Source organism: Geospiza fortis, unplaced genomic scaffold, assembly GCF_000277835.1.
Source record: "Geospiza fortis unplaced genomic scaffold, GeoFor_1.0 scaffold55, whole genome shotgun sequence".
NCBI lineage: Eukaryota > Metazoa > Chordata > Aves > Passeriformes > Thraupidae > Geospiza > Geospiza fortis.
In genome coordinates, this window is record NW_005054308.1 from 5,950,984 (window position 1) to 5,963,560 (window position 12,577).

General features: G+C 53.6%; 1 protein-coding gene across 1 annotated transcript in view; it reads left to right on the forward strand.

Annotated features, from left to right (window-relative positions):
- CDX1 (caudal type homeobox 1) overlaps nt 1–11,726 on the forward strand; it is a 12,483-nt gene extending 757 nt beyond the window's left edge. The window contains exons 2-3 of the mRNA XM_005418729.2: nt 11,109–11,254; nt 11,473–11,726. Coding sequence (XP_005418786.1) covers nt 11,109–11,254; nt 11,473–11,679 — 353 coding nt within the window. The 3' untranslated portion in view covers nt 11,680–11,726. The remainder of the gene's footprint in view (nt 1–11,108; nt 11,255–11,472) is intronic.
- Nucleotides 11,727–12,577: the final 851 nt, after the last annotated feature.

Below are 12,577 nucleotides of genomic sequence, written 5' to 3' on the forward strand. Positions count from 1 at the left end.
GGTCTCAAAAGTGTAAGGATGAGAGCGTGGGGCTGTGGCTGTACATGAGAGTGAGCTGACATGTGAGAGGCTGTGTGTGGTGGGTGTGCAAGGTGCCCAAAGCTGTGTGTGTGTGCAGGGAAGGAGCTGTGTGTATATCCATATATCGTGTGTGTGCATGAGGTGGATTCAGTGCGTTGCTGCAGTCTCTGTGTGTGTGTGCATGGCACCATGAGCAGTGTGTGTGTGTCCAGGCAGTGCCCCCAGGGGTGGCTGGGGGGGGGGACAGGGTGCTCTGTGTGTGTGTGCATGGCACCATGAGCAGTGTGTGTGTGTCCAGGCAGTGCCCCCAGGGGTGGCTGGGGGGGGGGACAGGGTGCTCTGTGTGTGTGTGCATGGCACCATGAGCAGTGTGTGTGTGTCCAGGCAGTGCCCCCAGGGGTGGCTGGGGGGGGGGACAGGGTGCTCTGTGTGTGTGTGCATGGCACCATGAGCAGTGTGTGTGTGTCCAGGCAGTGCCCCCAGGGGTGGCTGGGGGGGGGGACAGGGTGCTCTGTGTGTGTGTGCATGGCACCATGAGCAGTGTGTGTGTGTCCAGGCAGTGCCCCCAGGTGTGTCTGAGGTGACAGTGTGCTCTGTGTGTGCGTGCAGTGTGCTGTGAGGATGGAGTGGTGCATGGTGTGTGTGTGAGGGGCACTGTGTGTTCTGGGGACAGTGCCACATCGAGGATGGCTGTGGCTGCTGCAGGTGCACGGGCCAGAGGGTGCCCAGCTCTGCAGGAAAGGGGGCCCTGGTTCCTGTGATTACCTCTGCCTGGGCACGGAGTGCTCATGCTGTCCCCAGGGTCCTGTCCCTGTTGAACTCCTGACCTGGGGGAAGCGTCTGGGTGACCCCAGCCCCCTCCCCACCCTGCTGCCCACTTCAAAGGCGGTGGGCAGGTCCCCCTTGAGGCCAGCCCAAATTGACAAGAACTTCTCTTTGTCATGGAGATGGTGGCCGGCTCCTTTGGCAGTGAGGTGAGGTGCGGGCCCTTTGTCCTGACCTACCCTCACCCTTTCATCTTCCCAGCCTGGACCCTTCCCAGCAGGACCCATGGGGCTTGCCTGAACCTGCCACCCCTCTCCCTCTGCTGTGCTGGCCATGAGCTCCTCAGAGCCCTGCTGGGGCCAGCTCATTACAGGAGTGGCTGTGGGCATCTCTCAGGGGCGAGTTTGCTTTGAGTTACTGCTGCCCCAGATCCCTGGAATCAGGGCCTGGGCTCCCTGTTTGCAAAGTGCCTTCAGTTTTTGGCTTGTTTTTGGATCTGCATTATTCTCAGTGGCCAAGGACCATCTAAGGGCCTTCTGCAGAGGTGCCTGGGGTATTCCAGCATGGAAAATACCTACTCATATTCCCAGAATCTGAGTGGCGGGGATGGGGACCAGTGTGCAGTGGAGCAGGCAGAACATCCAGATAAATGGAAAAAAAACCCAGCCCCAGTCCGGAAAGAGGAGGGAGAGGCAGGCTGGTATTTCCTGTCCCATTTTAAGCACTGAATATAACTATTTAGGAAAAATGCTTCCCCACAGATGCAGGGATGGAGACCCACAGGCGTGCCAGGGCTGAGGGCTTCCCTCTGCCCAGGGTGGAAAGGGAAATGTGATGTGCAGCCCTCCCCTGCAGCAGGGACCCTGCCACTTCTGCAGGTTTTGTAGGTCTGAACATCTCGGTTTCTGAGAAGAGAGGTGGGAGGGAAAATGAATAGGGAAGGAAAGCCATCAGCACACCTCTGCTCTGGATCAAGGCCATGGGTTTACACCCAGCAGTGGGGCCAAGATAAAGCAGGAGCTTGAAAGTGCCTCTGATTGAGTTAGACAACAACTGAGCTGATTGAATTCTGGAAAAATATCATTAGTTGCTTAGTTTGTATCTCTTAGATCAAATACATACAAAGGAACTAATAAACCAACATTGTTCCTCTCACACACAGAGGAGCTGCCCCAGCCCCACCACAGCCGTGCAGGGGTGAAAGGCTCTTTCTTGGGGTGCTTTCCTTAGCATGGATGCTGTGTAAGCTCCTTTTCTAAGTCACCCACAGATTAAGGACCTGTCCTTGCACCTCTGCTGGGTCTAAGCCCAATGCTGCTGCAGGGTTTGGTGGTGGTGGGATCATGAGCTGGGAGATGGTGGGATGCAGTTGGGGCTTTCCAGTGCTGCCCTTTAAATAAAAGTCTTCATTAAGCTTGAAAGAGAGTAGGGCAGAGATGGGTTTGACATAGATAAGGGTGAAGTTCTTAGATGAATCATTTAATTGAAATCAATGAACTGGACTTTGATCAGTGTGGATTGATAAACTCCTCATCTCACCGCAGTGGGAATAGGAAATGAATACACGGAGTTTTTTGCTATAAATATTAACAGTTTCATTGTGAATGCTATAAATCATAATACTTCAGAGAGTTGTAAATAATGTTCCCTTTCTGTCTTGGCTCCTATGAACAGCTTCTGGCCATAGTTTGAAAGCTTTTGGGGAAGAGCTGCATGGTAGCAAAATAAAATGTTGTGCAGGGAATATGAGTGTGTCAGGCACTTCTGCAAATATGATCCAGAGCTTGAGAAAAATCAATGAGAAGTCTCCCAGTGACTCACTGCAGAGTCAGGCTTTACAGGGGCTGATTCTCTGTACCTGTTGCTACATTCATGCTGCAGCTGAGCTGAGATAACCCAGCAGCAGAAGGGATTAAACCCCAGTCACCAGAAATTGGGAGTTACAGGGAACTGAGCTGGAAGATGTCCCCAGGCCTCATTTCTCTCACCTCCTTTTCTGCTCGTAAAATCTTCACTAGCAGCATGTCAGAGCCGCATGCTTCCTCCTTATTCACAATTATTTGCAAACTTCCTTGTGAATTGCACCCAGGGTTTATAAAAAGCTCAGGAAGGTGGCTGGAAGTGGAGCTGGCTGAACTTTGAAATTCACCCTCTGCTTGTTAGTCATGCAAATCCCCCGATACTGCCTCGGGTCTGGCTTTTAGGTCACTAATTGAGCAGGGGCTGCAGTGCTAAATATTGCAAGTGAAAGTGCAGTTGGAGGATCCCTTGCAGAGGCGAATGTGCTCAGGTCTTTGTGTGGTACCAATGCCCGTGGTGCCCATGAAGGTTTTGGAGCAATGGAGAGCAAGCAGTGATGCTCTGAGCATGTGGTGATTTGCTGGATGTGCAGTTTTCCATCTCAGTTTTATTATTTCTAGGTCAGTTTTCCAGCTCTGTTTATTTTTCCTAGTGGGGCCCATGAACGCTGGGCGAAAGAGTTCAAATCCCAGTAATGAGACAGAAACGTTTCCCCTGGGCTGCTGGGATTCATGCTGTGCTTGGTATATTTTGGGATGATGGTGCTGGCTGGAGGACAGTGCATTTCCCTGGTCAGTCCCTGCATGGGGAGCCTCTCTTTAGGCCATGCTCATTCCCTGTGAAACCCTTTCCTACACTGGGACACTCGGGGTGTGTGTGTGTCAGGCCCCATCAGTCTTCTCCCTTTGAATTATTAACCCACAACCTGCTCCTGGCCCCAGCTGGGGTTTGTTGACTGCTTAGCCTGCTGGCCAAGGTACAGGCCTCTCAAACTTTCCTAGAATTGACTTTCCTTGAACAAAAAGGGCTTCCCTGGAGCACTGGCAGTACCTACGTGATGGGCTTGGCTGGCTAATACCCCGGGATTAGCAGAGGGACACTTTAAACCTCTGGCCAATGACAGATGTTTCCTGTAGGGGACCTTTCAAGGACACCCACTCCAGTCCTGTTAGCTTTGTGATCCCTTGGATAAGGGGCTGCATCCTTCCCCCACCCTGCCCCATGGCAAGGATGGGCCAAATCCTTTGGGGCTGCAAAGGGGGAGAGGAATCCTGGTGTCCATATGAGACGCCCACTGCCTTGCTGTCCTGCTCTTCCTGCTGCAGATGAGCCACATCCAGGCAGGAGGCAGGCTGGGATGAGCTGGATCAGGCTGGAGTGAGGTGAGGTTGTGGATGGGGCTGTGTCCAGCCCACGTGTGCCAGCAGCCCGTGTGCCACCCAGCGCTGCTCTGCTCTTTGACCCAGCTCAGGAGCCAGCCTGGCACTCAGCTCGGCCTCATAAAACATGGCAACAACTGAAGGAATTTGCCAGTTGCCAAAATAAAGGATCCAGTCACTGCAGGGCTGGGAAAGACTTGCCCCAACACCCAGCTTGGTGCTGCTGCCCCTGGGGATGAAGGGTTTCTGGTTGTGCTGTCCCTGTCCAGGAACATGGGGGTGTGATGGGGAATCACCAGCTCACTGAAGGCATTGCTCTTCATCCCCTTGGGGTTTGCACCTCCTGGGAGGAGGATGGGGCTTGCAGGAGGGGTGTCCTCACCAGTGGGTGTGGATGTGGCTGCAGCTCTGTCCCACTGTGCTGGCTGTGCAAAACCCAGCCAGGGCCAGCCTGTGCTCCTGTGCACTGGTTTCCACCGAAATCCAGCTCTCTGACCAGGTGTTTCTGCCCTTTCCTGGCAGCAGGGCTGCCCTGCCTGACTGTGCCATGCACCAAGCTCTGCCAGGGCCACAACCCCCGGGCATGCATCCCCACACACTCACACTTGGAGCAAAGCTTTTTAGGGAGCACACAGCTTGATCCTCAGTGAGCAGGAGAGCAGAAAGCTGTTGGGTCAAGCAGCGCAGTTTGGCAAGTGAAATGTTTCCAGTGCTCACCACACCAAGCTGAACCAGGTTTTATTGCTACCTGGTGCACATGGGAGAGTTGCAGTTTGCTCTGAGGCCTTTGGCACCAGGAAGAATTATTCAGGTTGTGTGAGGTGAACCACCATGGAGAGAGCTACTCTGGCTATTGGAGCATTGCTGGGTTCCTTGGAGGGGCCCTCAGACTCCAAGGTGAGTCCTGCCTCAACTCTGATGTCTCACGTGCCCATTTTTCCAACCCAGAGCAGAGATGGGGGAGCTTTGGCAGAGTCCTTTCAGTGAGGATTCATGCAGCATTCCCTCCCTCCACATCACTGAGACATTAAATATGTACAGAGAGGACGTGTGGTTCCTCTCACCCAGTTTTTGACATCCAGCAGTTGTCTAAATGCAGTGCATTCTGGCAGAGGAGTGATGTCAGGCAGGGATCTCGGGGAGGATTGCCCTACAGAGGGGGTCGTTTCTCCCTGGCTGGGATGAAACAAGCCACATGGCTCTGCTCCTTCCCCCGGGTTGGCCGGCCCATCCATCACTGCTCTGCTTCCTGCGGCACAGGAAAAATAGCTGGGGCTGTTGAAGTATGCAAGGCAAGGGGAAAGCTTGTGAAAACCATGAGCTGCTGGTTCCCAGCGCTCAGGGGGTGTGAGGGGCTCGGGTTTATCCCCCCCGCCCAGGCCACAGAGGAGCGTGGGTGTTTTGGAGTGGCTGCTGGAGCTGGAGGGGAAGGAAGGGGAAAAGAATGAGTGTGGGGAGGGGGTGAACAGGGAGGGCAGCAGAGGCTCAGCCCTTGCCACCACCAGTGCAGGCTTTGGGGTTCCTGTTTCTGGGGGGTTCAGGGATGGTGGAATGAGCTGGGCTGTCTGTGCCCAGCCTCAGCTGAGCTCTGTGCAGCACAGCTCCCATCAGCGCTGCTCGGCAGAGGGAGCATCGACCCCTCTGCACACAGGCAGCTGGAGCACATCTGGCTGCCAGATGGGGGTGGCTCCAGCCAGCCTGGAGGCTCCTGAGCTTCAGGAGGCGACCTCAGCCCTTTCCTGGGCCTGGGGTCTCTGTCATGGGGCATTTCTCTGCTGGCTGTCCTCAGTTTTGTGGGGTTGTGAGGGGGATTTCCCCACATAGAGCTGCAGAAGAACTGGGGATTCAGCTGTCCAGGGAATCTCATGGCTCTGACCCTGGGACTGTGTGCCTCAGTTTCTCCAGCTGATGCATTGCCTAAGCTGTGTCAGGGATGAGGGGTGTTTTCCTTGATCCCTTCCTTGGGGAGAAATGCCAGATCCTGACAGAGCACTGATTCCTCTGGGATGGGAGGATTTTATCCTCTTTGCAAGTAGATGCTGCTCATTCAGAATGGAGCAGCATTATCATGGAAACACCCACATGGAGGGCACAGCCTTGTGTCCTGTTTGCTGCACTTTACCTCCTGTATGGACCAGTTCTTTCCCAGGTGCTCCGTGGTGACAGGACTTTTACACCTGATGCTTTTCAGCATTATAATGTTGCAATGCCATCAGACAGTGTGGGAGCAGGCCCCCATTGCAGACAGATGGGCAGACAAGGCTGGACAGATGGAGCACAGCCCGAAGATGGGAGCAGGCAGGATGGATCAGGCAGGATGGCTCTGGGAGCACAAGGAGCCAGCACAGAGCAAGGCATGAGAGCTGCTGAGGCAGCCTGGCAGCAATGCCTCCATCCCCCTGCCAGCACCTCCTCTGCAGAGCAACATCCAGTGTGTCCCCAAGCCTTGGGGACCTCTGCTGTGGGGTACCAGCTGCCACTACTGTGGGTTCTCATCTCAGTGGCTCCAACCAGTGGGCTGGGGCTGGCCTACCCCAGCCACCCCAGCTTCCCTGACCAGAGCCCTGAGGGCTTTCCACAGAGCCAGAATTTGTGGTTGTGGTAGTTTTGAGCTGCTTTGACCTGTGAAATAGAGACTTTTCTAAAAGTGCTGCAGTTTGTGCTCCTGGCTGCTGGCAGCTGTGCTGCTCCTGCTGTGCCTGGGAGAAATGTGTCCCACAGATGGGGATCCTCCCTTTGGAGCTGGGCTGATCCCCTCACAACATGCCAGCTTTGCTCCACCTCCACACACGGTGCCACTGCCACCCCACAGTCTCTTTCCTCCCTGGTTTGAACCAGCCCCTTCCCAGCTGTTCTTAGAGCTGCTCAGCACCAGCCTCAGTGCCCATATTCTCAGTCTGTCAGGGTTTTTGGGGCACAGTTTTTTACACAATGCCATCCTTTGGGCAGGCCAGGACTGCGGATGGTGAAATATCCCCTTCCTGGCAGCTTCCACTATGGCTATGAGGGGAGAGAGCTTGGCATGGTGGGCACAGGATCCACTTTGCTTTTCCCTTCCCCTGCCAGGCTCCTGATCCTCAGCCCTGGCATCCCTGTCTTGGGGCAGGGCTGCTGTGGGCAGTGACTGCAGGCTGGGGTCAGGCCTCCATCCCCCGTGGGTGTGTGTGCACACTGGGGAGTGTGTCCCTTGGGCTTTGCAGAGCACATTAAAGCTATTCCCTTATCTAATCCTGGCTCAGGTGAGTGCTATTAGGGTTACTCATTAACAGTGCTAACGATACCCTCTCCCCACGCTGTCATTGGCCCTGCCTTGATCCCAAAGCCCAAACCATTCCCACTGGCCCCACGGATGGCTCCATTTGCCTGTCCCAGCAGTTCCTTTGCCTGGTCTTTCAGGGACAAGAGGCTGTAAATGCACAGCAGGGTCAGAAGGGGCTAACAACTGTGCTAAGAGACATCACTGGCACCCCCTCTGCACCGCAGCCACGCTCCCTCCTGGGGCAGCAGCCCCAGCTCCAGGTTATCCCAGCCATAGGACAGCCTGTTTCAGCTCTGCCAGGCTTGGCTGGAAATGCAGGAGCAATTCCATCCCTCTGTTTGGTTCCATCCCTCTGTTTGGCCATGGGCACGAGGGCTCCCCATGAGGAACCGGATTGGCTTGTCCCGAATTTCCTCTTTCTTTTCACAGAGCCATAAAAAGTCTCCAGGAGAGAGTTAAGTGTAACCCAGCATTCATATTCAAGGTAGTTGAATTATTCATTGTCAATAGTATTTCTTGCAAATCCTTTTCTTTTCCTTGTGAATCACCCACAGTACATCCCTGAATTCAGCAAACATCCGAAAACAGCAATTAGTGGAGGTGAATAACTTTCCATCTCTGGCTTGGTCGTCAGCCCCCTGTTTTGAGTTTTTTCTACCTGATATTGAGCAGAAAGTGATGATATTGATACTGATATTGAGCCTGGTGCCCAGCTCACCCCATGATGGCTCTGCCAGCCCTGAGGCAAAGCCCAGCCTCCATCCAGGATGAGGGATGAAGAAGGAATAACAAAGAACAGGCTGTGATGGATCTGTTTACAGCTGCAGCAGGAAATAATAATTCCTACTGAAATTCATGGCATATGTGATATTCACAAACCGCCTTATTTCTTTAGTCTTTATTTTTTTACTCTATCTGTCAACTCCTTCACTTTCCAGGTGTTTCTTTTTTTCCAAACAGTGGTATTCAAATAAAAACATTGCAAGTAAGACCATTTTAAAGTTATTATCTCTTTAGAGATGCTTTTGCTTTCAAATGAAAAAAAAAAAAAGATTAATCTATGAGAAAGAAAAATCTTGCAGGAGCCCCTGAGCCTGGAGCAGCCAGAGGGAGCCCAGTTTCTCATGGAGCTGCTAAACCTCACATAAATCCCCACCAGAGCATCTGGTTTATTCTGTAACTCCTTGGGAATTGCTGTGTGTGCAGATTCAGCACAGGTCCCCCCTGGGCTGGGCTGCAGGAGTTCTTTTGATGCTGGTGAACCTGGTGAGAGGCAGCAGTGACCCCTGGGATGGAGAGGGGCCCTGTGGGAGAGTGAGGGCAGGGTGGGATCCTGCATGGGCTGGGTGCCCCCAGCATCACTCCAGCCCAGAAAGCCCCCCTTGGGCAGTTTTGTTTGGAGCTGTCACAGCTGATGTGTGCCAGGCAGGAGACAAGTGCCTGGCAAAGCTGCCATCACCCTTGCACATGGAATCTCTGTGTTTCAGCCCTGTCTCTCAGACACTCCATGAACACCTTGCTCAATCAAATTAACCTTTTTACCCTTTTTTAACCCACAGAGTCACCCTGTGTGGTATGCACAGGTTTGACCTGATGGTGGTGAGGAGGGATTAGGTGTTTGCTTCTGACCAGCCCTGGGATGAGCTGGGCTCCCCACTCTGAAACACTCCCTGAATTCATCACATCCCTCAAATACGAGTTAGTGGCTGAAATCCTGCCCTGGTCCTGGAAATCTGTTTCTTTTCCTGGTCATCTGGGCTCTTTCTCTCTTCCATGGATCACTGGACAGCCTTGGTGCTTCTTTGGGACTCTGCTGGGACCCTCAGCCATCACCCCCTCGTGCTGTGCTGAGCCCATGCCAGCACCACCAGGAGCAATGGCAGGAGGACACAGACAGTGGCACAGCCATGGAAACTGGGTGCTAAATTGAACTGAGTGACAGCTGCTTGTGTGCCTGGGAGGGCCAGCATCAAGTCCAGCAGGGTGAGATGCCTTCCATGCCCATCCCAGGTTCTGCTGGCTCCCACTGGTGCTTCCACACTTGGTTTGCTCAGTGGTCAATGCCATGAGCTGGATTCTTGTGGCTCCTGCTTATTCAGTAGCAATCCAGCTTCTTTCATCCATCCCATGTGATGCTGCAAGGGAGACCCTCTCCCACCTGCAGTACTCTGTGGCCATGGGTCATCCTGCCTTGAACTCTTTCACATTTAGGTTTCAGCATAAGAAGTGGCTTAGGAATGGCTCCATCTCCTTGCAATGGGGGAGCAGGAGAGAGATGCTGATAAAAATAAAAATAAAAATAAAAATAAAAATAAAAATAAAATTAAAAATAAAAATAAAAATAAAAATAAAAATAAAAAATAAAAATAAAAATAAAAATAAAAATAAAAATAAATAAAACTGAGCTGGTTGACAAACAGATTTGCAGCCTGGAGGTTGGGGTTTGCACTGAGGATGTTCTCTGATGTCTCATTAGGGTGTCTAGAGCCCAGTTTTCCTCTGCACTACCTAAACTCCTGCTTCCACTCAGATGGTGTCAGAATATAAGAGACTGCCCAGTGTCCAGCTGATTTGACCTAAATAGGTGGATGTGCAAACGACTTGTTAGGGAGAACAGCTGAACAGGATGGCAGGGTACACAAAGATTCCATTTCCTGGCAGAACCAGGCTGCAAGCAGGGTTATGTAGGTTGCTGGGTCACTAGAAATCCCTTTCTGCACATCTGCAGCAGTGGTGTGCAGTATCTTGTCCATGTTGATACACCCAGGGCAGCCCCAAGGAAATCCATGGAGGATTCCCACAGCAGCACTGCTCTCAGCATCAGAAATTCAGAAGAAGATGGGCAAACACATCTGCCAGGCAAACAAATGGCCAGGCATCATCCCTCTCAATTCCTTGGAGCAGGATTTTGTAATTTTGGGTGGAGAAGCAAATATCCACAGCTGTGTTTATTCCCTGCCTATGGGCTCTTCTGCAGAGGAAAACACTAGGAACTTGTCAGCAAACTGCCAGGCATGGGTGTCCTCCCTCAGAGTGCCACCTGCCCCCACAGCCCAGGCAGAGCTCCACAGCTCACCCTGTGTGCCTGTGGAATCACAAAGGAACTTAGGAAGAGACAGCTGGGCTACCTTTGACTGTATTTTTGTGCTAGAAAGCAGCAGGTGCTGTTTGCAGACCCATGGGATGTGCATCTGTGCACAGACGTGGATCCTGATGGCCCCAAGCTCTGTCCATATCTGGAGAACCAAGGAGAGGTTCAGGCTGGCTTTGGCCAAACACCCCTGGCACATGGAGCCGGTTCCCAGCAGTGCTTAGGCATCATGTGGGCTTTCTCCAGTGCATCTTTAAAGACTGCACCTAAAGCACTTCCCTCTGTCTTAGCTCAGTACAGGGGGAAGGAGAGCAACCCTCTGGGTGGCAGAGAAATGTGGTCCTTTCAGGGTTTTCTGTCCTTCCCCTCTTCTGATCCATGCACATTCAAGTGATGGCATCTTGGTTTCCTAGAAAAAGTGCTGTGCTTTCCTTAGCCCTGCCAGGCAGCCTGTCCTCAGCCCACCACAGGACCTGCAGCTCTGCTCCTCTCAGGGACCATGTGTCATGACACAGGAGATTTATGGTCCATCTTCTGGGGACCTCTGAACCCCTCCTGCTCTTTCCTCCAAGCAATTCCACCAAAGCCCAGGTACTTCCCAACAAGAAGCAACACTCTGGTGCAAAACAGGAAGGATGTTAAAGCCTCCTGACTCTCCCACTGGTCCCCAGGGCATTCCCATGAGCTCTCCATAGGTTTTGTGTCTCCTCTGTGCCCTCGGGGATGCTCCTTCCATTCCAATGCTCCCCTTCTTCCCCTGCTGGCTCACCCCCCGCTCTGCTCTCTCTGCCAGGCAAGACCAGGACAAAAGACAAGTACCGGGTGGTGTACACGGACCACCAGCGCCTGGAGCTGGAGAAGGAGTTCCACTACAGCCGCTACATCACCATCCGCCGCAAGGCCGAGCTGGCCGCGGCCCTGGGGCTCACCGAGCGCCAGGTCAGTGCTCAGCACCCCACAAACCCAGCCTGGTGGACATGGCGTGGGGAAGGGCCAAGGCTTTAGCCCAAGCAGTCAGAGAAGGCCCCACCTTGCTCTACAGACATCCCTTCCTTTCCAAGCTTTGGGATGCCCTCCTTGCCCCGTGGGGACTGGAGGTTGTCATCCTTGCCTGAGTCCATCCTCGTCTCCTCATTGCTGTCATTTCCGTTCTGCAGGTGAAAATCTGGTTTCAGAATCGGAGGGCGAAGGAGAGGAAGGTGAACAAGAAGAAGCTGCAGCAGCAGAGCCAGCCCACCAGCACGACCACACCCACCCCACCGGCTGTCAGCACCCTGGGACCCATTGGAGGCCTCTGCAGCAGCAATGCCCCCAACCTTGTCTCCTCATCTCCGCTGACGATCAAGGAAGAATTCATGCCTTAACTCTCTCCACCAGCTACAGACCCCAAGAGAAAAGCACTATGCAGCAGAGCCCTGCCAGCCCACGTGCTCTGAAGGGTGACAGCCCCTTCCCAAAGACATGACTGTCCCTGGCTGAACCAATGGGGCAGACAGCGAGTCTGGGCCAGGTGGCACTGGGACCTTCCCAAGGGACTGGTGGGCTCTCCACTGTGTAAAAACCTGGGTTAGGTACTGCTCGCCCATAGGAACCACTCACTGGTTTGGTCTCTGGTCTGTGGTAGCAAGGTGCTGATGTCAGCAGAAGGAAGGGGGTGATAGTGGAGGAGGGCATTCCTGTGGTGCTCCAGGTGCTTCCTTTGGTGTTCCTGGCAATCCAACTGCCTGGTGCTTTGGGCAGTTCGAACAAGACTGAAATAGGAAAAAGACCTGGCTGGACTCAAGGCAAAATGAATTTCTGCTGAGCTAGTCTGCTGTGAAGCAAGGTGAGGAGGGCAGAGCAAGCTGGGCTCTGGGAACCAGGCAAGACCCTCGGCTGTGGGAAGTGACATGGGAGCCCTTCAAACCACAGTGATGGTGGCAAGCTGGAGCACACCCTTGACAAGAGTCATCCTGAACATCCCCACCGTTGTCCCCAGTGACCCTGGCAGTGCCCAGCCCTGCCTCTGCCCCTGCAGCCACACAGAGCCGTGTGGAGCAGCCCTGATTCCCTGGCTGTGCCATGGCAAGGTGGCACCGCAGCCATCCTCCACCTGGAGCACAGGGAGAGGGTAGAAGGGAGCATTTGGGGCAGACCACCCTGCTGAGCCCTTCCGTGAGCAAGGGAAGGAGAACAGAAGGTTTGCCATTGGGACAGGGTCCAAGAACCAGCCCCAGGCTGTCAAGAAGGGCCAATACTGGGAGAGTTTATGGTGCTGCTGCC